Below are 24862 nucleotides of genomic sequence, written 5' to 3'. Positions count from 1 at the left end.
TGTCTAGTTGTTTGTGATCACCTGTGGACTATATCCTGCCAAGCTTCCCTATCCATCGGATTCTCCAGCCAAGAATAGTGAAGTAGGTTGTTAGAGATTTATATATTCAAAAACACAGCCATATTTTATCTTTGAGTGGCAAAAATGTAAAGAATTTTTAGTTTACAAAAAATGTTTTTATTCCTTATTAAAACTGCCTACTTCAAGAAGCAAATAATGCCTCTAAAAGCCCCGAATTAGCATACACAGTAAGGCAGATACTTGGATTTGCCCTACTGCACAGGGCATGGTGCCCCATTGTTGTATGTTTAAGAGAAAGAAATTTCACAATTAAGAAGAAGGTCAAGATATGAATGGAACATACAAGCACATCTTGGAGCAGGTGCCCAGCCATCTCTTGTACACGTTGCCTCAGTTCCACGGATCTCAGGAATAAAACCCTTTTTACACTCGTAAGTGATTTTATCTTGACCTCTGTATTTGCTTAATTCAGGTCTGTACACACCATTTGGAATACGAGGAGGATCACATATTACTTCTGAAAAGACAAAAGGTATGTTCACAGTATAGAAATCACATCCCTTAAAATAATCAATTATATAAAAATATAACAGTGGATGTTATTAATTTGTTCTTAGTACAGCACAAAAGTCAGTAAAATGAGCATAGCCTCATACCCCTCCTGCTGTATCACTTACATTTCCATTCACTGTATTTCTCATCTGATATATCTATACCCTCAGTACTCTTGAACCCTCTTTCTCCACAGTCAACACACACTTCATGATATTCCACATCTGGCAAAGAATTCATGATGTATCACTTCAGCTATTCTTTCCACTTTCTGCAAGTTTCTCGGCTTCTGTATTTCTCACAAGTACTACTGGCAAATATTCTCCTCCCTCCAGACACTTGTTGCAATAACACACCCTGTCCTTTGGAAGTAGACTTAAATACAGGGATTGCATAGGGAAATGAAATGAATGTGGAAGTAATGTTTTCCTTTAGGGAGGGAGTTGAAAAAGTCATTGAATTATGTTCTCTTTCCCACAGCTACAGTGATTAAAGAAGAACATGGAAGGTCATACCTCCATTCCCTGATTCTGACAATTAAAATAATGAGGAGGGTCCCTGCTGACCTATGTTTTCTGGGAAATTTGTTAATTAAGACTATATATCTAATACAGTGGGCTTCCCAGTTGGCACAAGTGGTAAGGAATCCACCTGCCAATGCAGGAAACATAGCAGATGCAGGTTCTGATGAAGGTTGGAAGTGAGCATATATAGAAAATAAACTTTAGTTTGTTAAGCCACTAAGATTTTGGAACACATCATTCTTATTGTAATAAAATAACCTAATCCAGGTTTCAAAGCTCCTTTTAATATAAAGACTCAGGTAGAAGGTGTCTGTTGTAAATACTGAGCTCCACCACTGTAGGACAGAAGTAGCCATCAGTCAGTTCAGTCACTCAGTTGTGTCCGAATCTGCGACCCCATGAGTTGCAGCACGCCAGGCCTCTCTGTACATCACCAACTCTCGGAGTTCACTCAAACTTATATCTATCCAGTCGGTGATGCCATCCAGCCATCTCATCCTCTCTCCTCCCCTCTTCCTCCTTCCCCCAATCCCTCCCAGCATCAGAGTCTTTTCCAATGAGTCAACTCTTCGCATGAGGTAGCCAAAGTACTAGAGTTTCAGCTTTAGCATCATTCTTTCCAAAGAAAACTCAGGACTGATCTCCTATAGAATGGCCTGGTTGGATCTCCTTGCAGTCCAAGGGACTCTCAAGAGTCTTCTCCAACACCACAGTTCAAAAGCATCAATTCTTCTGCACTCAGCTTTCTTCAGAGTCCAACTCTCACATCCATACATGATCACTGGAAAAACCATAGCCTTGACTAGACAGACCTTTGTTGGCAAAGTAATGTCTCTGCTTTTGAATATGCTATCTAGGTTGGTCATAACTTTTCTTCCAAGGAGTAAGCATCTTTTAATTTCATGGCTGCAATCACCATCTGCAGTGATTTTGGAGCCCATAAAATTAAAGTCTGACACTGTTTCCACTGTTTCCTCATCTATTTCCCATGAAGTGATGGGACCAGATGCCATGATCTTCGTTTTCTGAATGTTGAGCTTTAAGCCAAATTTTTCACTCTCCACTTTCACTTTCATCAAGAGGCTTTTTAGTTCCTCTTCACTTTCTGCCATAAGGGTGGTGTCATCTGCATATCTGAGGTTATCTATATTTCTACTGGCAATCTTGATTCCAGCTTGTGCTTCTTCCAGCCCAGCGTTTCTCATGATGTACTCTGCATAGAAGTTAAATAAGCAGGGTGACAGTATACAGCCTTGATGTACTCCATTTCCTATTTTGTACCAGTCTGTTGTTCCCATGTCCAGTTCTAACTGTTGTTTCCTGACCTGCATATAGATTTCTCAAGAGGCAGGTCAGGTGGTCTGGTATTCCTATCTCTTTCAGAATTTTTCACAGTTTATTGTGATCCACACAGTCAAAGGCTTTGGCATAGTCAATAAAGCTGAAGTAGATGTTTTTCTGGAACTCTCTTGCTTTTTCGATGATCCAGCTGATGTTGGCAATTTGATCTCTGGTTCCTCTGCCTTTTCTAAATCCAGCTTGAAAGTTTGGAAGTTCACAGTTCACATATTGCTGAAGCCTGACTTGGAGAATTTTGAGCATTACTTTACTAGCATGTGAGATGAGCGCAATTGTGCGGTAGTGTGAGCATTCTTTGGCATTGCCTTTCTTTGGGACTGGAATGAAAACTGACCTTTTCCTGTCCTGTGACCACTGCTGAGTTTTCCAAATTTGCTGGCAGATTGAGTGCAGCACTTTCACAGCATCATCTTTCAGGATTTGAAATAGCTCAATTGGAATTCCATCACCTCCACTAGCTTTGTTCGTAGTGATGCTTTCTAAGGCCCACTTGACTTCACATTCCAGGATGTCTACCTCTAAATGAGTGATCAAACCATCATGTTTATCTGTGTCGTGAAGATCTTTTTTGTATAGTTCTGTGTATTCTTGCCACCTCTTCTTAATATCTTCCGCTTCTGTTAGGTCCATACCATTTCTGTCCTTTATCGAGCCCATCTTTGCATGAAATATTCCCTGGCCCTGGATATCTCTAATTTTCCTGAAGAGATCTCTAGTCCTTCCAATCTGTTGTTTTCCTCTATCTCTTTGCATTGATCACTAAGGAAGGCTTTCTTATCTCTCCTTGCTATTCTTTGGAACTCTGCATTCAGATGCTTCTATCTTTCTTTTTCTCCTTTGCTTTTCCCTTCTCTTCTTTTCACAGCTATTTGCAATGCCTCCTCAGACAGCCATTTTGCTTTTTTTGCATTTCTTTTCCATGGGGATGGTCTTGACCCTTGTCTCCTGTACAATGTCACCAACCTCCATCCATAGTTTATCAGGCACTCTGTCTATCAGATCTAGGCCCTTAAATCTATTTCTCACTTCCACTGTATAATCATAAGGGATTTGATTTTGTTCATTCCTGAATGGTCTAGTGGTTTTCCCTACTTTCTTCAATTTAATTCTGAATTTGGCAACAAATGAACTGAGCCACACTCAGCTCCCAGTCTTGTTTTTGCTGACTGTATAGAGCTTCTCCATCTTTGGCTGCAAAGAATATAATCAGTCTGATTTCAGTGTTGACCATCTGGTGATGTCCATGTGTAGAGTCTTCTCTTGTGTTGTTGGAAGAGGGTGTTTGCTATGACCAGTGCATTCTCTTGGCAAAACTCTATTAGCCTTTGCCCTGAAGTAGCCATAGAGAATACATATAAGAAATGGGCATGTCTCTGTTCCAGTAAGTCTTAGTTTACAAAAAAGGGACAGGCTGGATTTGAGCTAGGGCTATGGCGTGAACCAGACATGGAACAACAAACTGGCTCAAATTTGAGAAGGGAGTACATCAACGCTGTATATTGTCACCATGCTTATTTAACTTCTATACAGAGTACATCACATGAGTTGCTGGACTGCATGAATCACAAGCTGGCATCAAGATAGCCAGGAGAAATATCAACAACCTCAGATATGCAGACAATAGCACCCTAATGGCAGAAAGCGAAGAGGAACTAAAAAGCCTCTTGATGAAAGTGAAAGAGGAGAGTAAAAAAGCTGGCTTAAAATTCAACATTCAATAAACTAAGATCATGGCAATTGGTCCCATCATTTCACAGCAAATAGAGGCGAAAAACTGGAAACAGTAGCAGAATTTATATTCTTGGGCTCCAAAATCACTGCAGATGGTGCCTGCAGCCATGAAATTAAAAGATACTTACTCCTTCAAAGAAAAGTTATGACAAACCTAGACAGCATATTAAAAACCAGAGACATTACTTTGCCAACAGAGGCCTGTCTAGTCAAAGCTATGGTTTTTCCTATAGTCATATACGGATGAGAGAGTTGGACCATAAAAATGCTGAGCACCAAAGAACTGATGCTTTCAAACTGTGGTGCTGGAGAAGACTCTTGAGAGACTCTTGGGTAGCAAGGAGATCAAACCAGTCAATCCTAAAGGAAATCAACCCTGAATATTCATTGGAAGGACTGAAGCTGAGGCTGAAGCTCCAATGCTTTGGCCATCTGATGTGAAGAGTTGACTCACTAGAAAAGACTGTGATGCTGGGAAAGATTGCAGGTTGGGGGAGGAGGGGACAACAGAGGATAAGATGGTTGAATGGCATCACTAACTCAATAGACATGAGTTAGAGCAAACTCTGGGAGATAGTGAAGGACAGGGAAACCTGGCATGCTTCCATTTATGGGGTTGCAAAGAGTTGGACACAACTTCATGACTGCACAACAACTGTGTCCTACACAATAGTGTGCTACCCCTTGACATAGTCCTTTCTGGTTTATAAAGTTCTACTCAGTCATTTATATCAACTTTGCTAGTACACAACAAGGATCAATTTGCAATAATCTTTTTTTTTAAGTCATGCTTTCCAGGTGGCTCCGTGGTAAAGAGTCCAATGGAGGAGACAGAGGTTCAGTCCCTGGGTCAGGAAGATACCCTGGAGAAGGGAGTCCCAATCCATGCCAGTATTGTTGCCTGGGAAATCCCAAGGACAGAGGAGCCTGGCGGGCTACAGTCCATGGGATCTCAAAGGAGTCAGACATGACTTAACAACTAAACAACAACAAATAAACATCAATACTCCATTGTCAGAAAAAATAAACTGCTTAATGGTAAGGAGTATATGAGTTAAAGGAACTGTAATAAAATATACAAAAAAAGATATAGAAGAAATGTAACATTACCTATACAAGCAGGAGCTGGAGTCCATCCAGATTTAGTGCATACTGTATCTCCTCTCTGACCATATTCAAAACCAGCTGCACATCTATATTGAACTCGTTCATTTGCCTTATAAGTTGCCTTTGGAATTACAGCGTGTCCATTTAAAATGACAGGTGGTTTGCAGAAAATTTCTAAACAAAAGGGGTTAAATTCCAAAATGTCCATTATATGTCAAAGTACTGTATCCCAGACATAAGTTATATAAAGATACAACTTTTGTTTCCATTCCATTAAGTAAATTAGGCCACCAAACAAAGTCCTGTTTTGACTTGAATGCTTGATGAATAATTTATCAGTTGTTCTTAACATTCATTTTGGAAGAAAGGTAAAATTCTGATTTAAATCTTATTGCTGATTTATTTAGTTGAGGGATAAATTAGTCCTCTTGAAATAAATAATTTCCAGTAACTTCATCAGCTATATATATAAAACTGAATACCAAAGTAGTTTCATTGTGATTTATGTAAAACAGCCTATTCATATGTATCCTGGTTTTCCATATAGTTTGCTTTATTTTAGATTAATGTTATATAAAGTAAATACTTGTTATAACTTAAGCATTTTATATATTATAGTGTTTTGAATGAATCTGAACATCAATTTCTAGAGCTGTGGGAAATTACATCAAAAGGATATTTACCCATTTGGTATTACTAAATATTTATGTTGTCCCCTGTCCTTCATTTGTAGAAAGCTAGAAAACATCATGTACTTAATGCCTTTCTCTTTTTTTCAACTTTTTTAGGCTTTGTTTTATTTTTATTTTACCTAATTTTTATTGGTATTTATTTGCTTTACAGTGCTGTGTTAGTTTCTACTGTACAGCACAGTTAATGAACTATATGTATACATATATCCCTTCTTTCTTGGATTTCCTTTCCATTTGTGTCTCCACAGAGCACTGAGTTCCCTGCGTTCTCATTAATTTTCTATTTTATACATAGTATCAATAATGTCTCTATATATGTCAATCCCAGTCTTACAATTCATCCCACTTCCCCTTCCCCCTTGGTATCCATAAGTTTGTTCTCTACATCTGTGTCTCTGATTCTGCTTTGTAAATGAGATCATCTCTACCGATTTTTTCAGATTCTACATATATGTGTTAATACACAATACTTGATTTTCTTTCTGATTTACTTCACTCCATATGACAGTGCATAGGCCTCTTCTACATAAATCATTTTTTAAAAGCTTTTTATAAAAATTTTCAAACATAATCAAAAGTAGAAAAAATATATGATTTTAATTCCAAATCATTTAAATTTGCTATAAAAAATAATAATTAGCAATACATAATGAACTTTTTTCATATCATTCAATATTCTTTTACCACATAATATTTCCAGTTGTACTGCTGAGGCACTTATTAAGTGTTCTAACACTTGCATATAATGGGAAAGTAAAAATCAATATATTCAAGAAGAATATATGTATTTTTTGAGGGAAAACATTCTCATGGAAATAATTTACATAGAAATAACTACAGAATTTTTTTTTAATATGAAGGAATTGTATCACAGATACTGCATTCAACTTACATGAATTCATGTAGTTCTGCTATGTAATTAAAATACCATATTTTTTAAAAAAGTAGGTCAAATTTGATACATAATTTCAGTAAATGATGTGTAAAAATTATATATATTTTTTGTTATTGATAATAATTATTAACAAGATACTTTATCAAAGAAATTAATTTAACTCATTGTATTACATCTCCAAAAAGCAACTGACCCGCTCTTGTGATTGCCATCCCTTTAAGTTTCTGTCAAAAACAAACAAACAAACAAACAAAAGCTAGCCATCATCTTTCACACTGTCTTCTCTCAAACATTTTCCCCTGGAATTCCAGCAACAGCTACTAATTTCCCAGATTCTATTCTGCCTTTATCTCAATCTTGTCTTTCCTGTTTGCAACTTAATGATATTTTTCCTGTCATTTCACTATTCCACTTAAAATGCTGCACTGATTCCCAAACCAGTCTGCATAAAAGCCTAATCCTTCAGCATGGTGTGTGCCACCCCTCAGAACCTTGGACTGCCCATATTCACTCCATCACTGACTTGTTCTCTGCCTGCATCCTACGTTAAGGCCCCTGAGAACAATGGAAACAAGGGACTTCATGCTCAAAGAGGCCTCAAAGCCACTGCCCCTTCCTCTCCATCTGATTGGTCTGCTTTTCCCTGCCTCAGTTCATCTAAACATTCTCATTCTTCCTTTAAGACATGTTTTGCATCAGTCATTTCTGAAAGATTTCACTAACCACAGAAACTTATGCAAAAAACAAACCCCACCCACAATCCTCTAGGGCTTCCCTGTTGGCTCAGTTGGTAAAGAACCTGCCTGCAATGCAGGAGACCCAAGTTGGATCCTGGGTCAGAAAGATTCCCTGAAGAGAATGTCAACCCACTCCATTATTCTTGCCTGGAAATCCCATGGACAGAGGAGCCTACTGGCTACAGTTCATGGGGTTGCAAGAGTCAGACACAACTCAGCAACTAAATCACAAGTCCCACCATATGATCTTTAGAGCATATGTAACTGCTACATTGCATATAAATATGTTCATCTTTATTAACTCAAAATAGTTTTGTAAAAAGGACTTTCTAGGAAGAGGAACACTTCTCTTTGCGTCTCACTGTAGGACAGACTAGATTAGGAAAATGTAAATAATTTGGAGATATTAGATAATGTTAAAAAAATATATGGTAGAAATTTATCCCAAACAAGTATTGGTTAAAAAAAAAAGGTATGGTAATTTTAAATAAATTGGACATAATACATTATGACAAAAGCAAAAACCATCATGAGGTTCTCAAGGGAACATTTCACACAAAGATAGGCACAATAAAGTAGAAAAACAGGAAGGACCTAACAGAAGCAGAAGTGATTAAAAAGAGGTGGCAAGAATACACAGAAGAACTGTACAAAAAAGATCTCAATGACCCAGATAACCACAAATGTGTGGTCACTCACCTACAGTCAGACATCCTGGAGTATGCAGTCAAGTGGGCCTTAGGAAGCCTTGCTACAAACAAAACTAGTGGAGGTGATGGAATTCCAGCTGAGCTATTTCAAATCCTAAAAGATAATGCTGTTGAAGTGCTGCACTCAATATGCCAGCAATTTTGGAAAACTCAGCAGTGGCACAGGACCGGAAAAATTCAGCTTTCATTCTAATCCCAAAGAAGGGCAATGCCAAAAATGTTCAAGCTACCACACAATTGCACTCATTCACATGCGAGCAAGGTAATACTCAAAATCCTTCAAGCTAAGTTTCAATAATATTTTAACAAAGAACCCCCAGATGTACAGCTAGATTTAGAAAAAGCAGAGAAACCAGAGATAAAATCACCAACATCTGCCGGATTAGAGAAAAAGAAAGAGAACTCCAGAAAAAACGTCTATTTCTGTTTCATTGACTATTCCAAAGCCTTTGACTGTGTGGATCACAACAAACTGTGGAAAATTCTTTAAGAGTTGAGAACGCCTGACCATCTTACCTGCCTCCTGGGAAACCAGTATGTAGGACAAGAAGCAACAGTTAGAACTGGACATGGAAAAACTGACTGGTTCAAAATTGAGAAAGGAGTATGTCAAGGCTGTATACTGTCACTCTGCTAATTTAACTTACATGCAGAGTACATCATGCAAAATTTAAAAAGCAGAATCATCTCTTTGCCAAAAAAAAAAGGTCTGTATAGCCAAAGTTATGATGTTTTCCACTAGTCATGTATGGATGTGAGAGCTGGACCATAAAGAAGGCTGAGTGTTAAAGAACTGATGCTTTCAAACTGTGGTGCTAGAAGACTCTTGAGAGTCCCTTGGACTGCAAGGAAATCAAACCAGTCAATCCTAAAGGAAATCAGTCCTGAATATTCATTGGAAGGATTGATGCTAATGCTGATGCTCCAATACTTTGGCCACCTGATGCAAAGAGCCGACTCATTGGGAAAAACCTCTGATGCTGGGGAAAATTTAGGGCAGGAGGAAAAGGAGGCAACAGAGGATGAGATGATTGGATCGCATCACTGACTCAATGGTCATGTGTTTGAGCAAACTCTGAGAAATACTGAAGGACAGGGAAGCCTGGTGCATTGCAATTCATGGGGTTGCAAAGAGTTGGACACTACTGAGCAACTGAACAACAAAATCATCATATTGGTCATGAGGCCAAGGTCAGCAGTATTACGACTGAAGAAATGCTGGTTTACAGGTTACTATAGAACTTTTATTTAAAGACAAAAATTTATTTAGTGGATTCAATTCAGATCAGCAATATTTATACTAAACTTCCAGTGCAAGTATAAAACAGGGCCACTTTTAGAAGTGTTATTCAAAGACAGAATGTCATCATGATACATCAGTAGAGATAAACATTGAATGTTTAGTTTTTCAAATATAAAATGACCTTTTAGAGTTTTAATATTAAAACTTATAGCAGAAATGCTTAAAATTTTACTTTAGTCATGAGTCAATTACACTTTAATTATGGTTATGAGAATGGACTTTAATGTCATATAACCTAGGTTTGAATCTTACCTCTACCATATACACCATGATCATTTTGGACACGCAATTTAATTTCTTTGCACCATGATTTCCTCAATTATGAAACAGAGATCAACACAGTATATAAATTACATGACCATTTGGAAGGTTAAATAGATGACACTTGTAAACAGTTTAGATCACCTACTGTAAAATAGTAAGTGCTGAATAAATGCTAGCGATTGTTAGTATTTTTCAAATCCTATAGGATGCACAGTGTTTTGAAAGGCATATTTTCATGAAAAAAAAAACTAATCTCATGCAATTAATCAAACCAACAGTAAGTGAGTAAGTTTATCTTACCTACACATTTTGGAGTTTCTGCACTCCAAACACCACCTGCTGAGCAATGTATTTGTTTGGGTCCATCCAGCATGTAGCCTGAATTACACTCAAACTGTACCACTTGTCCATAGGTATATTCTTGGTCTGGTTCCAGGGCACCACTGAAAATTTTCCCATTCTCTGGTTCTGTCACTGGGAAACACTTAACAACTGAAAAAATAAACATAACTTCCTCTAATGAAATTGGAAAACTTTAAAACCTTATCATGAAAAAATGAGTACATATAAATTTGACATATATATATATATAAAACCAACAGCAAGATTACTTTTTTAAAGATGTGTTTATTTGCTAAAACTGTTAGCCAGAAATAAATTCTACTAAGTAAAAACAAAGAAAAACAATAATAGTAGTAAGCTTATCTCTGATTCTTTCCTGTGGGAGTAAGCAAAAAACACTACCACCTTGAGTTTTGTAATGAAAGTATATATTTTTTCACTTTCATTTTTAATGAAAGTGTATATATTTTCCATAAACACTATGGAAAGGCAAAAAGATAGGATACTGAAAGATGAACTCCCCCAGTCAGTAGGTTCCCAATATGCTACTGGAGATCACTGGAGAAATAACTCTAGAAAGAATGAAGGGACAGAGCCAAAGCAAAAACAACACCCAGCTGTGGATGTGACTGGTGATAGAAACAAGGTCTGATGCTGTAAAGAGCAATATTGCATAGGAAACTGGAATGTTAGGTCCATGAATCAAGGCAAATTGGAAGTGGTCAAATAGGAGATGTTAAGAGTGAACGTCGACATTCTAGGAATCAGCCAACTAAAATGGACTGGAATGGGTGAATTTAACTCAGATGACTATTATATTCCTACTGTGGGCAGGAAACCCTTAGAAAAAATGGAATAGCCATCATACTCAACAAAAGGGACCGAAATGCAGTACTTGGATGCAATCTCAAAAACAACAGAATGATCTCTGTTCGTTTCCAAGGCAAACCATTCAATATCACGGTAATCAAAGTCTATGCCCCAACCAGTAATGCTGAAGAAGCTGAAGTTGAACAGTTCTATGAAGACCTACAAGACCTTCTAGAACTAACACCCAGAAAAGATGGCCTTTTCATTATAGAGGACTGGAATGCAAAAGTAGGAAGTCAAGAAACAACTGGAGTAGCAGGCAAATTTGGCCTTGGAATACAGAATGAAGCAAGGAAAAGGCTAAAAGAGTTTTGCCAAGAGAACACACTGGTCATAGCAAACACCCTCTTCTAACAACACAAGAGAAGACTCTACACATGGACATCACCAGATGGCCAGCACTGAAATCAGATTGATTATATTCTTTGCAGCCAAAGATGGAGAAGCTCTATACAGTCAGCAAAAACAAGAACGGGATTGACTGTGGCTTAGAACATGAACAACTTATTGCCAAATGCAGAGTTAAATTGAAGAAAGTAAGGAAAACCACGAAACCATATGACCTAAATCAAATGCCTTATGATTATGCAGTGGAAGTGAGAAATAGATTTAAGGGAATAGATCTGATAGACATCTAGTGCCTAATGAACTATGGATGGAGGTTCATGACATTGTACAGGAGATAGGGATCAAGACTATTCCTAAGAAAAATAAATGCAAAAAAGCAAAATGGCTGTCTGATGTGGCCTTACAAATAGCTTTGAAAAGAAGAGAAGCCAAAAGCAAAAAAGAAAAGGAAAGATATACCCATTTAAATGCAGAGTTCCAAAGAACAGCAAGGAGAGATAAGAAAGCCTTCCTTAGTGATCAATGCAAAGAAATAGAGGAAAATAATAGAATGAGAAATACTAGAGATCTCTTAAAGAAAGTTAGAGATACCAAGGGAAAATTTCATGCAAAGATGGGCTCAATAAAGGACAGAAATGGTATGGACCTAACAGAAGCAGAAGATATTAACAAGAGATGGCAAGAATACACAGAAGAACTTTACAAAAAAGATCTTCATGACCCAGATAATCACGATGGTATGATCACTCACCTAGAGCCAACATCTGGAATGTGAAGTCAAGTGGGCATTAGGAAGCATCACTATGTAGAAAGCTAGTGGAGGTGTTGGAATTCCAGTTGAGCTATTTCAAATCCTGAAAGATGATGCTGTGGAAGTGCTGCAATCAATATGCCAGCAAATTTGGAAAATTCACAGTGGCCACAGGACTGGAAAAGGTCAGTTTTCATTCCAATCCCAAAGAAAAGCAATGCCAAAGAATGCTCAAACTACCCTACAATTGCACTCATCTCACATGCTAGCAAAGTAATGCTCGAAATTCTCCAAGTCAGGCTTCAGCAATACGTGAACTGTGAACTTCCAGATGTTCAAGCTGGATATAGAAAAGGCAGAGGACCCAGAGATCAAATTGCCAACATCTGCTGGATCATAGAAAAAGCAAGAGAGTTCTGGAAAAAAAAATCTATTTCTGCTTTATTGACTATGCCATAATCTTTGACTGTGTGGATCACAACAAACTGTGGAAAATTCTTCAACAGATGGGCATACCAGACCACCTGACCTGCCTCTTGAGAAATCCGTATGCAGGTCAGGAAGCAACAGTTAGAACTGGACATGGAACAACAGACTGGTTCCAAATAGGGAAAGGAGTACAACAAGGTTGTATATTGTCACCATTCTTATTTAACTTATATGCAGAGTACATCATGAGAAATGCTGGGCTGGATGAAGTAAAAACTGGCATTAAGATTGCTGGGACAAACATCAACAACCTCAGATATGCAGATGATATCACCCTTATGGCAGAAAGTGAAGAAGAACTAAAAAGCCTCTGGATGAAAGTGAAAGCAGAAAGTGAAAAAGTTGGCTTAAAGCTCAACATTCAGAAAATGAAGATCATGGCAACTGGTCCCATCACTTCATGGGAAATAGATGGGGAAACAGTGGAAACAGTGGCTGACGTTATTTTGAGGGGCTTCAAAATCACTGCAGATGGTGATTGCAGCCATGAAATTAAAAGATGCTTACTCCTTGGAAGGAAAGTTATGACCAACCTAGACAGCATATTAAAAAGCAGAGACCTTACTTTGCCAACAAAGATCCATGTAGTCAAGGCTATGGTTTTTCCAGTGGTCATATATGGATGTGAGAGTTGGACTGTAAAGAAAGCTGAGCACCGAAGAATTGATGCTTTTGAACTGTGGTGTTGGAGAAGACTCTTGAGAGTCCCTTGGACTGCAAGGAGATCCAACCAGTCCATCCTAAAGGAGATCTGTCCTGGGTGTTCACTGGAAGGACTGATGTTGAAGCTGAAACCAATTCTTTGGCCACTTGATGCGAAGAGCTGACTCATTTGAAAAGACCCTGATGCTGGGAAAGATTGAGGGCAGGAGGAGAAGGGGATGAAAGAGGATGAGATGGCTGGATGGCATCACCGACTCAATGGAGATGAGTTTGAGTAAACTCCAGGAGTTGGTGATGGACAGGGAGGCCTAGCGTGCTGCAGTCCATGTGGTCGCAGAGTCAGACACAACTGAGCGACTGAACTGAATTGAACTGATATATTTTGTAGTAGCAAAAAAAGTGTTTCTTACATAATTGAGAAATATAAAGTTGGAGATACTTAAATACAAAATTTCCATTTAAGTCCCACAATAATACAAAGCTGTATTCTTAAAAGGTATAAAAGCAAACTTTCTGATTATATGTACTTCAATAAATAAATAGTCTTTAATTTTTCTTCTTCTTCTATATCAAAATAACTAGAGCACTTTTTTAATTTTCCTTATTATTTTCCAATATCCCTTAGGTTTAAGAAAGTCAACCTTTATTTTAGAATAGAATCTCCCAGGATGCTTGTTAAATGGAAACTCTGTGGCTAGCTCCCTGCCCTATCACCCAAGGAACACTGATTCAGTCGATCTTTATGATCCAAAATTTCAGTTTTTAAGAATCACTCCAGATTATTCCAATGTGGATGTTCCCTAGAACATTTATCCCCTTCCTCTCATTTCTGTTGATGAACGATCTCCCACTCTCTTTTTCAGAAAACAGGAATTTTGAGTGATCACTGTTTTTCTTTCCTTCTTCCTCTGCCTCTGTCTTTTTCTTTTTCTTTCCTCCCTTCCACTCTCTCTGCCTTGCATTTACATCTTCTTTTTCCTTTCTACTTACTCATCACCATTCAACTAGGAAAAGTTATTTTCATGATGACAACAGATTATTCTTTTTATTTTATATTGGAGTATAGTCAACAATGTTGTGATAGTTTCAGGTGGACAGCAAAAGGACTCTTATTTTCATGATGACTACAGATTGTAATCAGTGGTTTAAAATCTGAAAACAGGATGTGCAATTTTTCCATTCTCTGTTTGCTTTATGGATCAGTAAGAAAGGGCAGAGCTCTTTAGTTTCTGGCTCTTTTCAGTAAACTAAAACCATAGGAAAACTCCTCGCGTCAGGCAGGAGGAAGGAGATGCCTAAACTATGTTCTCTAGTTAAGCTTTTATCTGAGATCCTTCCATTGGGGTAGTTATTTGGCTAAGTGCTCCTTCATTAATAAAGCTGAAACTCTCTTCATTTTAATGTGATATATATGTTATTCCCAGTGGTTAGAATCCAAAAGGAAAAACAAAACTTAGATTTTTTTTTTCTAGTCTGTAATACTTGGACTATTAGATTAGATGAACCTGTATTTATATTTGGTTATTGAAACACTTAACAGCATAGCAATAAAAGATTACATCCAACTCTGTACTATAGTAGAGTCCACAAAAGTAATTTGAGTAAGAAATATTTAATTATAGACTTTAAGAATATTTAATGTAAGACATTTCCCCAAAAAATCCATATTTTAAATATATGCTTTAATATACTTGTAAATCAGTTTTACATCTACCTTCACATATGGGAATATCATTGGTCCATCCATTTGTTTCACATTCACGGAAATTCATCTCACCCAGCATCTGATACCTGAAAATCAAAAATAACAGAATTGTGAGCTGATGTGTGTTTATGTGCAGTTTTAAGTTTGATACCATTTCAAATATCCAGAAACTCTATTTCGAGGAAAACTATTAATAAAAGCACATGCTTCCCTCCCGCCTCAGGAAAGACCCTTAATTAAGCCCTCAGGTGCATGGACTTAAATTATCAAAATCTTTGGTTCGTGAAACAAACTCATTACTGTTTCATGCACTTTTATTTTTCCAGTTGAGTCAATTAATGAGGTACACTTAACAATGTAATAAGCTCCATGAACTATCACTAAAACTAAAGATAAAAAACATGAGGCGATGATAAAAGCAGTAAACAGCAGTACACTGTATGTTACCCCAGTCCACTCTTTTTCCATATTTCTATCCATAGTCCTACCCTCCACGATTGTGATATTTTCTGGACACTTTGTGCTTTTTTTAAACATGATCAAGGACAATGCTAGCAAGAATATTTCGGTGTGGCTTATTGTCAGCACTTGTCTCCATCTCTCCTCTCCATCCTGGCGATGTTTTCCAGAGTGTGGTCACCAAGTCAAGCCCGCTTACATAAGTCATTCAGTGTGAAATTATACTAACTCATCAAGCCTGAGCTTCAAACCAATGATGCTGTACTTGCACAGGGAACAATGCTCAATGTCATGTGGCAGCCTGAATGGGATGGGAGTTTGAGGAGAATGGATACAAGTGTGTGTATGGCTGAGTTCCTTTGCTGTGCACTTTAAACTATCACAACATTGTTAATGGCAATATTCCAATACAAAATACTGCTGCTGCTGCTAAGTCGCGTCAGCCATGTCCGACTCTGTGCGACCCCACAGACAGCAGCCCACCAGGCTCCCCCGTCCCTGGGATTCTCCAGGCAAGAATACTGGAGTGGGTTGCCATTTCCTTCTCCAATGCATGCATGGTAAGTCGCTTCAGTCGTGTCTGGCTCTTTGCAACTCCATGGAGGGCAGCCCACCAGGCTGTCCTGTCCACGGGATTCTCCAGGCAAGAATATTGCAGTGGGTTGCCATTTCCTTCTCCATACAAAATACAAAGCTTTAAAAAAAAAAAAAAAATCCTTCTCAAATGTATTACATTTGACAATTGGAAGCAAAAGAAACATTTTTTTAAACTCAAAAAATAAATAAGGAAAGGCATTTTGATAACCACAAGCGAGAGAATTTGGGGGAGGGTGGGGCGGGGAAAGGCCTCATAAACTTCCAAAGAATTGTACCTGGACAAACATTTCCTTTGACCCTGAATGAGAGCTGTCCTGCTAGTTACACAAGTAAAAAAACGCTCTCCTTCAAAAAACACTTTGCCTTCTTGGATTGGGGTTGATTTGTTTCTAATTCTCTAAGGGAAGAAATCGTTTCAGTAGAGTAAATGGAAGTCACGGGAACTTGAACTCAAACTTTTACTCTGTGCCCCTGTCACACGAAGGAACAAGATAATTGGTTGTCAAAGGTTCTTCTCTGGCTCCTTTATTGGCTCCGCCTAACAACAGGGGAACATTTCCTGCTGACTATTTTCCACCAGGGACCCAGTCACTCGCGCAAACCTCTCTCCGGTGTTCTGCGAAATTCTACACAAATCCCCCTACTGCCACCGGCTGAATGAAAATAGAACCTGGGGAATAAATCTAACCTTATTTCCCCTCCGCGCTAAGTTTCCTTTCGCAGGCTCACAGGGTCCCGCATACCAAAGCCGCAGAGCCAGCCGTTCAGACGGCGTTCCCAGCTCAAAATGGCCACCCGGGCGCCTCAGCCGGGGGCCCTGTGCTGGCGCCGCGCTGCCCACTGCGCTCTGGAGCCTGAGCCCCGCGCTGCCCCCTGGAGCCTGAGCCCCGCGCTGCCGCGCCCGCGGGAATCCCCCACCCCGGCCCCGCGTTCCCGGCTGAGGAGACCCTGAGAGGCAGCCCAGCTTGCTCATAGCCTGCCGTACTTATTTCTCCCACCAAGTCCGTGATGCGCTTGATATGTTTCTGCTTTTGTAAGTGAGGAAATTGGAGTAAAGAGCTATTTTCTAAAAATACATCTAGTTATTAAGTGGTAGCGTTTTGGAATACGGGCTCACTTCAAAGCTTAAGCTCTAAAATATTCTATTGCCTCAAATCAAGAAATAAATGGGGAGTGAATAATTATTCCACATGTAATTTCTTCACCCTGTGTATATTTATGTAATATAAAAGTACAATGATCCAGGTTTCCTATGTATAAAACTTTCTTCAAAACAAGGTGCTGGGAGTCACAAGAAAGAAAGAACACTGAGGAGATCCCAACACAGGGTTAAGACTAGCTGAGCTGCGGGAATCCAGCAGCTGCTTAGAAGGCACAAAGTCACCTCTTCTGAGCATAGCATTTTTGGTCTGCATGATAAGCGTAATTTACAGATTGTGGAAACTTAAAGAATGATAGTTTTTATTTCAGTGTTCAGTTAGTCTGAATTCTCATAAATTGTATAAAATTTTATCAAAATAGATCCACGTTCTCTAATTTTGTTACCATTCCCACTGCCCCTGAGATACAGAATTCTTATTCTGCACATAATAGGATACGGTGAGGACTCATTGCAGAGAATTTTTATTTAAATGTGTCCAATTTTCCCACTCTCTTGTAACTTATACTCTACCAGAGTAATTATAATTCGTTTTAATTGTTCAGTGTTGAGGAGATGATCATATTATCCAAATATAATGATTTTCATTATAGTTTACATTTTCAGATTACTTGTATGTTACTTATAAAAATGCTCACAGAAAAATATAATAACCTTAAACACATAAATAAGGTCAGTTTCTATTTACTCTTTCCAGTATGAAAGATCTGAATTATAAACTGCTCTTTCTGTTGATGACATACCCCTCATCACACGTATAAACAACTTTTGCACCATATTCAAACTGAGTTCCTTCTGCTAGATGGAAAGAACCAAATGGAGTGTCTCCAGGGTGTGCACAGGGCTTTTCTAAAATGAAAAAGAAAAAAACATACGATGTTAGCATGTAGCACAGGGAGTAACAATTTACATAGGAGTTCAAGAACAGGGATATCTGATATTGTTTTAGAGGACGGAAATGGAAATATAGAAAAGTGAAAAATGCCAAAGTTATCTGTATGACATTTTTTTTTAATTTTGGAAGATGACAACCTCTTTTTAAGAATGATGAGGATATATTGCTTTGTATTTAAATGACACTAGGGATAGAATTCAGCCAGTATTGCCACAATAGTATTTGTCAGTTATTTATTAATTAAATAGTTATTTTCACAACTTTTCACAGGTTTCACAAAAGTAGGAATTACTTACTCCGACATATCCTCGATGGATGAAGAGACACCCATTTTCCACCCTTGCATACCATTATAATACTCCCCAGAGTTCTGTATCCAGGGCGGCATTTATATGTAGCCTGAGTGCCCTCTCGATATGTTTCTTCAGTCCAAGAACCTGACAGGATTTCTGTTTCTTTTCTGGGAGGGGGTTCTTTACAGTCTACAAAAAAAAAAAAAAAAGGTGTTTAAATACAATGAAAAATGCAGTATTGTTAGGTTATTTTTGCTTTAAAGAAAACCTATACAGGTCCATCCAATGTAAGTCTTAATATATACTTTTTAACCCTACAAAAATTAAATCTACATAGATTTGTAAGACTAACTTTCAAAATAAATAGTTACACTTTCAGTTCAGTTCAGTCGCTCAGTCGTGTCCGACTCTTTGCAACCCCATGAATCGCAGCACACCAGGCCTCCCTGTCCATCACCAACTCCGGATTTCACTCAGACTCACGTCCATCAAGTCAGTGATGCCATCCAGCCATCTCATTCTCTGTCATCCCCTTCTCCTCCTGCCCCCAATCCCTCCCAGCATCAAAGTCTTTTCCAATGAGTCAACTCTTCACATGAGGTGCCCAAAATACTGGAGTTTCAGCTTCAGCATCATTCCCTCCAAAGAAATCCCAGGGTTGATCTCCTTCAGAATGGACTGGTTGGATATCCTTGCAGTCCAAGGGACTCTCCAGAGTCTTCTCCAACACCACAGTTCAAAAGCATCAATTCTTCCAACACCACAGTTCAAAAGCATCAATTCTTCGGCACTCAACTTTCTTCACAGTCCAACTCTCACATCCATACATGACCGCTGGAAAAACCATAGGCTTGACTATACGGACCTTTGTTGGCAAAGTAACGTCTCTGCTTTTGAATATGCTATCTAGGTTGGTCATAACTTTTCTTCCAAGGAGTAAGCGTCTTCTAATTTCATGGCTGCAGTCACCATCTGCAGTGATTTTGGAGCCCCCCAAAATAAAGTCTGACACTGTTTCCACTGATTCCCCATCTATTTCCCATGAAGTGATGGGACTGGATGCCATGATCTTTGTTTTCTGAATGTTGAGCTTTAAGCCAACTTTTTCACTCTCCTCTTTCACTTTCATCAAGAAGCTTTTTAGTTCCTCTTCACTTTCTGCCATAAGGGTGGTGTCATCTGCATATCTGAAGTTATTGATATTTCTGCTGGCAATCTTGATTCCAGCTTGGGCTTCTTCCAGTCCAGTGTTTCTCATGATGTACTCTGCATATAAGTTAAATAAACAGGGTGACAATATACAGCCTTGACGTACTCCTTTTTCTATTTGGAACCAGTCTGTTGTTCCATGTCCAGTTTTAACTGTTGCTTCCTGAGGGGCATATAGGTTTCTCAAGAGGCAGGTCAGGTGGTCTGGTATTCCCATCTCTTTCAGAATTTTCCACAGTTTATTGTGCTCCACACAGTCAAAGGCTTTGGCATAGTCAATGATGCAGAAATAGATGTTTTTCTGGAACTCTCTTGCTTTTTTGATGATCCAGCGCATGTTGGCAATTTGATTGAATTCTATAATTCTGCTCTTTTCTAAGGGCTTCCTTGGTCGTTTACCTGGTAAAGAACCCACCTGCAATTCAGGAGAACCTGGTTCAATTCTTGGGTTTGGAAGATCCCCTTGTAGAAAGAATAGGCTACCCACTCCAGTATTCTTGGGCTTCACTGGTGACTCAGATGGTAAAGAATTCGCTGCAATGTGGGAGACCTGGGTTCAGTTCCTGGGTTGATACGATCCCCTGGAGGAGGGCATGGCAACCCACTCCATATTCTTATCTGGAGAGTCCCCATGGACAGAGGAGCCTGATGGGCTACAGTCCATGGGGTCACAGAGTTGGACATGACTGAGCAATTAAGCACAGCACTGCACATTCTTTCTTAAATTCAGGAAATATTAGGCACTATTCTAAGGTTTGAAGAAATAACAATGGATATGGAGACAAAGTGTTGTCACTCTAGTAAGGAAGTTATTGAATATGTATTCAAAGAGATGATGTATCCAGGTGTCTGAAATCTTCATTAAGATCTTGTACAGTCTGCTCTACCACCAATTCTGTATAATCTCTTGAACCTCAGTAACCTTGGGGCTGGAGCAGTCAAGTGTATGTGTAAATGTGATTGACAGTCCCAAACTGAAACCCACTCTGGCACTCTAGCAATTAGAAACCACTGAAGATAAAAAGAAATAAAATAAAATCCCTACTTTTCTCAGAAAACTGTCATTAGGAAACTCATGAATTCAGGAAATAAATTGTAAAAAGTATACACATATTAGAATGTTTTTAATTAAAATCCTATTTATGAAGATTTAATCTATACAAAATTCAAAGGAAAATTTTCTGCAAAATTATTTTCCACACAAAAGCACTTCTTGCAATAACACAACCCAAAGAAAAATACAAGAGGATGATAGAACATTTTCTTAAGAATGGCTGATAATATAACCATTACTAAAATAAAAGACATCACAATTAAGTATAAGTGATTTTTTTGGACAAATTTCAATGACAAAAATGTAAAGGGAATGACACCTGAATTTGTAGAAAAAGAAATGTTATAAATATTATATTAAATAAAATTAGAAGTATAAATGACTAAAGCAATTTGATGACAATTATAAAGAATCTTAAAAATGCTCATGTAAATTAAAGATTTTCAAATCAAAAAAAGATCCTAAAGCAATAATAAAAGTTTTTCTAAGATTCTTATGTACAGGATGTTTATTCCAACATTTTCATGGTGGAAAAAATAAGATATGTTAATGTGAATATTGTCATATTGTGGTACATTCACCTGAGGAAATATTTTATGGTTTTTGAAAATTGTCTTTTGGGGAATATTTAATCATATGGCTAAATGTTAGCATAAGAGTAAGGGGGAAGTTATTATAGATTTTTTGTCTCTAATAAAGATATACTATAATGATCAAGGATCAGAATGGTCAGTAGTTAAAGCTGACTTTTCAGCAGCAGTAATGGAAACCAGAAGATGTTAACTTATCACTTCTATCTGCCTAAAGCAATAATTGTCTACTTAGAATTCTACATAAAGGATCAATTGTTTTAAGGTTCAAGATTTCAAAGGTTTTTAAGGTTCAATAGAATGTGAAAGAATTTGCTTCATAGATTCACATTAAGGGAAAATAAAATATGTGCTTTAGAAAAAGGAAAACTATCTCAGACATAAGGTTTGTAATGAAAGAAAAACAAAAACAGCACCTAAACAAATAAGTCTAAGAGAACACCAACTGTAAAATAATAAAACTGTAGTCTTATGTAATTTAAAATACATATATATTCATACATACATACATATACATAAAAAAAATACAGGACAACCATGTGTTAACTGAGAGACTAGAACAGAAAATGAAGGCTATAACTTGAAGGATAACAATGTCCAGAAGAATGAATCAGCTGTGATAGCTTTGATGAGGGGTCAGCCTGACTGGGCATCCATCCTCAGTTATTTAAACCAACACTAACCTAGGTACTGCTGAGAAGCTACATGACCAGATATAATCCTAAACACTTAATTTTAAACAAGCTGATTATCCTGGATAACTGGTGTGGGCCTGATTACATCATTTGAATGGCTTTTAAAGCAGCACTGAACCTGATCAAAAAGAGAGAAGAAACTGTACTGTGGACTCAGCTTCCTTACCTGTGTTCCGCCCTTTCTGACAGACAGCCCTATGAAGTTTAGACCTGCTTATCCACAGCGCAGGCTTCCCTGGTGTTTCGAGGTAAAGACTCTGCCTGCTAATGCAGGAAATGTGGGTTTGATCCCTGATCTGGGAAGATTCCATAGAGAAGGAAATAGCAGTTCATAAAAGACTCTGAAATGCAGTACTTGGATGCAATCTCAAAAATGACAGATTGATCTCTGATCATTTCCAAGGCAAACCATACAATATCACAGTAATACAAGGCTATGTCCCAACCAGTAAGGCTGAAGAAGCTGATGTTGAACTGTTCTGTGAAGACCTACAAGACCTTTTAGAACTAACACCCAAAAAAAGATGTCCTTTTCATTATAAGGGACTGGAATGCAAAAGTACCAAATCAAGAAACACCTGGAGTAACAGGCAAATTTGGCCTTGGAGGGAAAAGGTTAATAGAGTCTTGCCAAGAGAATGCACTGGTCATAGCAAACACCTTCTTCCAATAACACAACAGAAGACTCTACATATGGACATAACCAGATGGTCAATACTGAAATCAGATTGATTATATTCTTTGCAGCCAAAGATGGAGAAGCCCTATACACTCAGCAGAAACAAGACCAGAATTAACTGTGGCTTAGATTTTGACTGCTTATTGCCAAATTCAGACTTAAATTGAAGAAAGTAGGGAAAACCACAAGACCATTCAGGTATGACCTCAATCAAATCCCTTACAATTATACAGTGGAACTGAAAAATAGATTTAAGGGATTAGATCTGATAGACAGAGTGCCTGAAGAACTATGGACAGAGGTTCGTGACTTTGTACAGGAGGCAAGGATCAAGACCATCCCCAAGAAAAAGAAATGCAAAAAAGCAAAATTGCTGTCTGAGGAGGCCTTACAAATAGCTTTGAAAAGAAGAGAAGCCAAAAGCAAAGGAGAAAAGGAAAGATATAAACATCTGAATGCAGAGTTCTAAAGAATAGCAAGGAGAGAAAAGAAAGCCTTTCTCAGTGATCAGTGAAAAGAAACAGAGGAAAGCAATAGAATGAGAAAGACTAGCAATCTCTTCAAGAAAATCAGAGATACCAAGGGAACATTTCATGCAAAGATGGGCACAATAAAGGACAGAAATGGTATGGACCTAACAGAATCAGAAGATATTAAGAAGACGTAGCAAGAATACACAGAAGAACTATACAAAAAAGATTTTCACAACTGAGATAACCACAATGATTTGATCACTCACCTAGATCCAAACATCTGGCAATGTGAAGTCAAGTGGGCCTTAGGAAGCATCACTATGAAGAAAGCTAGTGGAAGTGATGGAATTCCAGTTGAGCTATTTCAAATCCTAAAAGGTGATGCAGTGAAAGTGCTGCACTCAATCTGCCAGCAAATTTGGAAAAACTCAGCAGTGGCCACAGGACTGAAAAAGGTCAGTTTTCATGCCAATCCCAAAGAAAGGCAATGCCAAACAATGTTCAAACTACTGCGCAATTGCACTCATCTCAGATACTAGTAGAGTCATGCTTAAAATTCAACAAGCTAAAGTTCAACAGTACATGAACCATGAACTTCCAGATGTTCAAGCTGGATTTAGAAAAGGCAGAGGAACCAGAGATCAAATTGCTAACATCCGTTGGATCATCGAAAAAGCAAGAGAGTTCCAGAAAAACATCTACTTCTGCTTTATTGATTATGCCAAAGCTTTTGACTGTGTGAATCACAACAAACTGTGGAAAATTCTTCAAGAGATGGGAATACCAGACCACCCAACCTGCCTCTTGAGAAATCCGTATGCATGTCAGGAAGGAACAGTTAGAACTGAACATAGAACAACAGACTGATTCCAAATAGGAAAAGGAGTACATCAAGGCTGTATATTGTCACCCTGCTTATTTAATTTCTATGCAGAGTACATCATGAGAAACGCTGGGCTGGAGGAAGCACAAGTTGGAATCAAGATTGCTGGGAGAAATATCAATAACCTCAGATATGCAGATGACACCACCCTTATGGCAGAAAGTGAAGAAGAATTAAAGAGCCTCTTGATGAAAGTGAAAGTGGAGAGTGAAAAAGTTGGTTTAAAACTCACCATTCAGAAAACAAAGATCATGGCATCCGGTCCCATCACTTCATGGGAAATAGATGGGGAAACAGTGGAAACAGTGGCAGACTTTTATTTGGGGGGCTCCAAAAATCACTGCAGATGGTGACTGCAGCCATGAAATTAAAAGATGCTTGCTCCTTGGAAGAAAAGTAATGACCAACCTAGATAGCATATTCAAAAGCAGAGACATTACTTTGCCAATAAAGGTCTGTCTAGTCAAAACTATGTATGGATGTGAGAGTTGGACTATAAAGAAAGCTGAGCACTGAGAATTGATGCTTTTGAACTGTGGTGTTGGAAAGACTCTTGAGAGTCCCTTGGACTGCAAGGAGATCCAACCAGTTTATCCTAAAGAAAATCAGTCCTGAATATCCATTGGAAGGACTGGTGTTGAAGCTGAAACTCCAATACTTTGGCTACCTGATATGAAGAGCTGACTCATTTGAAAAGACCCTGATGCTGGGAAAGATTGAGGGCAGGAGGAGAAGGGGATAGCAAAGAATGAGATAGTTGGATGGCATCACTGACTCAATGGACATGAGTTTGAGTAAACTCCAGGAGTTGGC

At 38.3% G+C, this 24862-nt stretch overlaps 1 protein-coding gene across 2 annotated transcripts in view; it reads right to left on the bottom strand.

Annotated features, from left to right (window-relative positions):
* The window catches only part of CFH (complement factor H), a 328111-nt gene that overhangs the window by 292125 nt on the left and 11124 nt on the right, over positions 1–24862 (bottom strand). For both annotated transcript variants that reach the window (XM_040262905.1, XM_040262904.1), the window contains exons 2-7: positions 18470–18655; positions 18022–18127; positions 15073–15149; positions 10196–10387; positions 5298–5468; positions 365–538 (exon numbers count right to left, since the gene is read on the bottom strand). In XM_040262905.1, the coding sequence (XP_040118839.1) occupies positions 365–538; positions 5298–5468; positions 10196–10387; positions 15073–15149; positions 18022–18127; positions 18470–18655 (906 nt within the window). The remainder of the gene's footprint in view (positions 1–364; positions 539–5297; positions 5469–10195; positions 10388–15072; positions 15150–18021; positions 18128–18469; positions 18656–24862) is intronic.

The sequence above is a fragment of the Oryx dammah genome, unplaced genomic scaffold (assembly GCF_014754425.2).
Source record: "Oryx dammah isolate SB20612 unplaced genomic scaffold, SCBI_Odam_1.1 HiC_scaffold_21, whole genome shotgun sequence".
Lineage (NCBI taxonomy): Eukaryota > Metazoa > Chordata > Mammalia > Artiodactyla > Bovidae > Oryx > Oryx dammah.
Note: the sequence above shows the minus strand (reverse complement) of the source record. Positions and strands in the feature narration are given on the sequence as shown.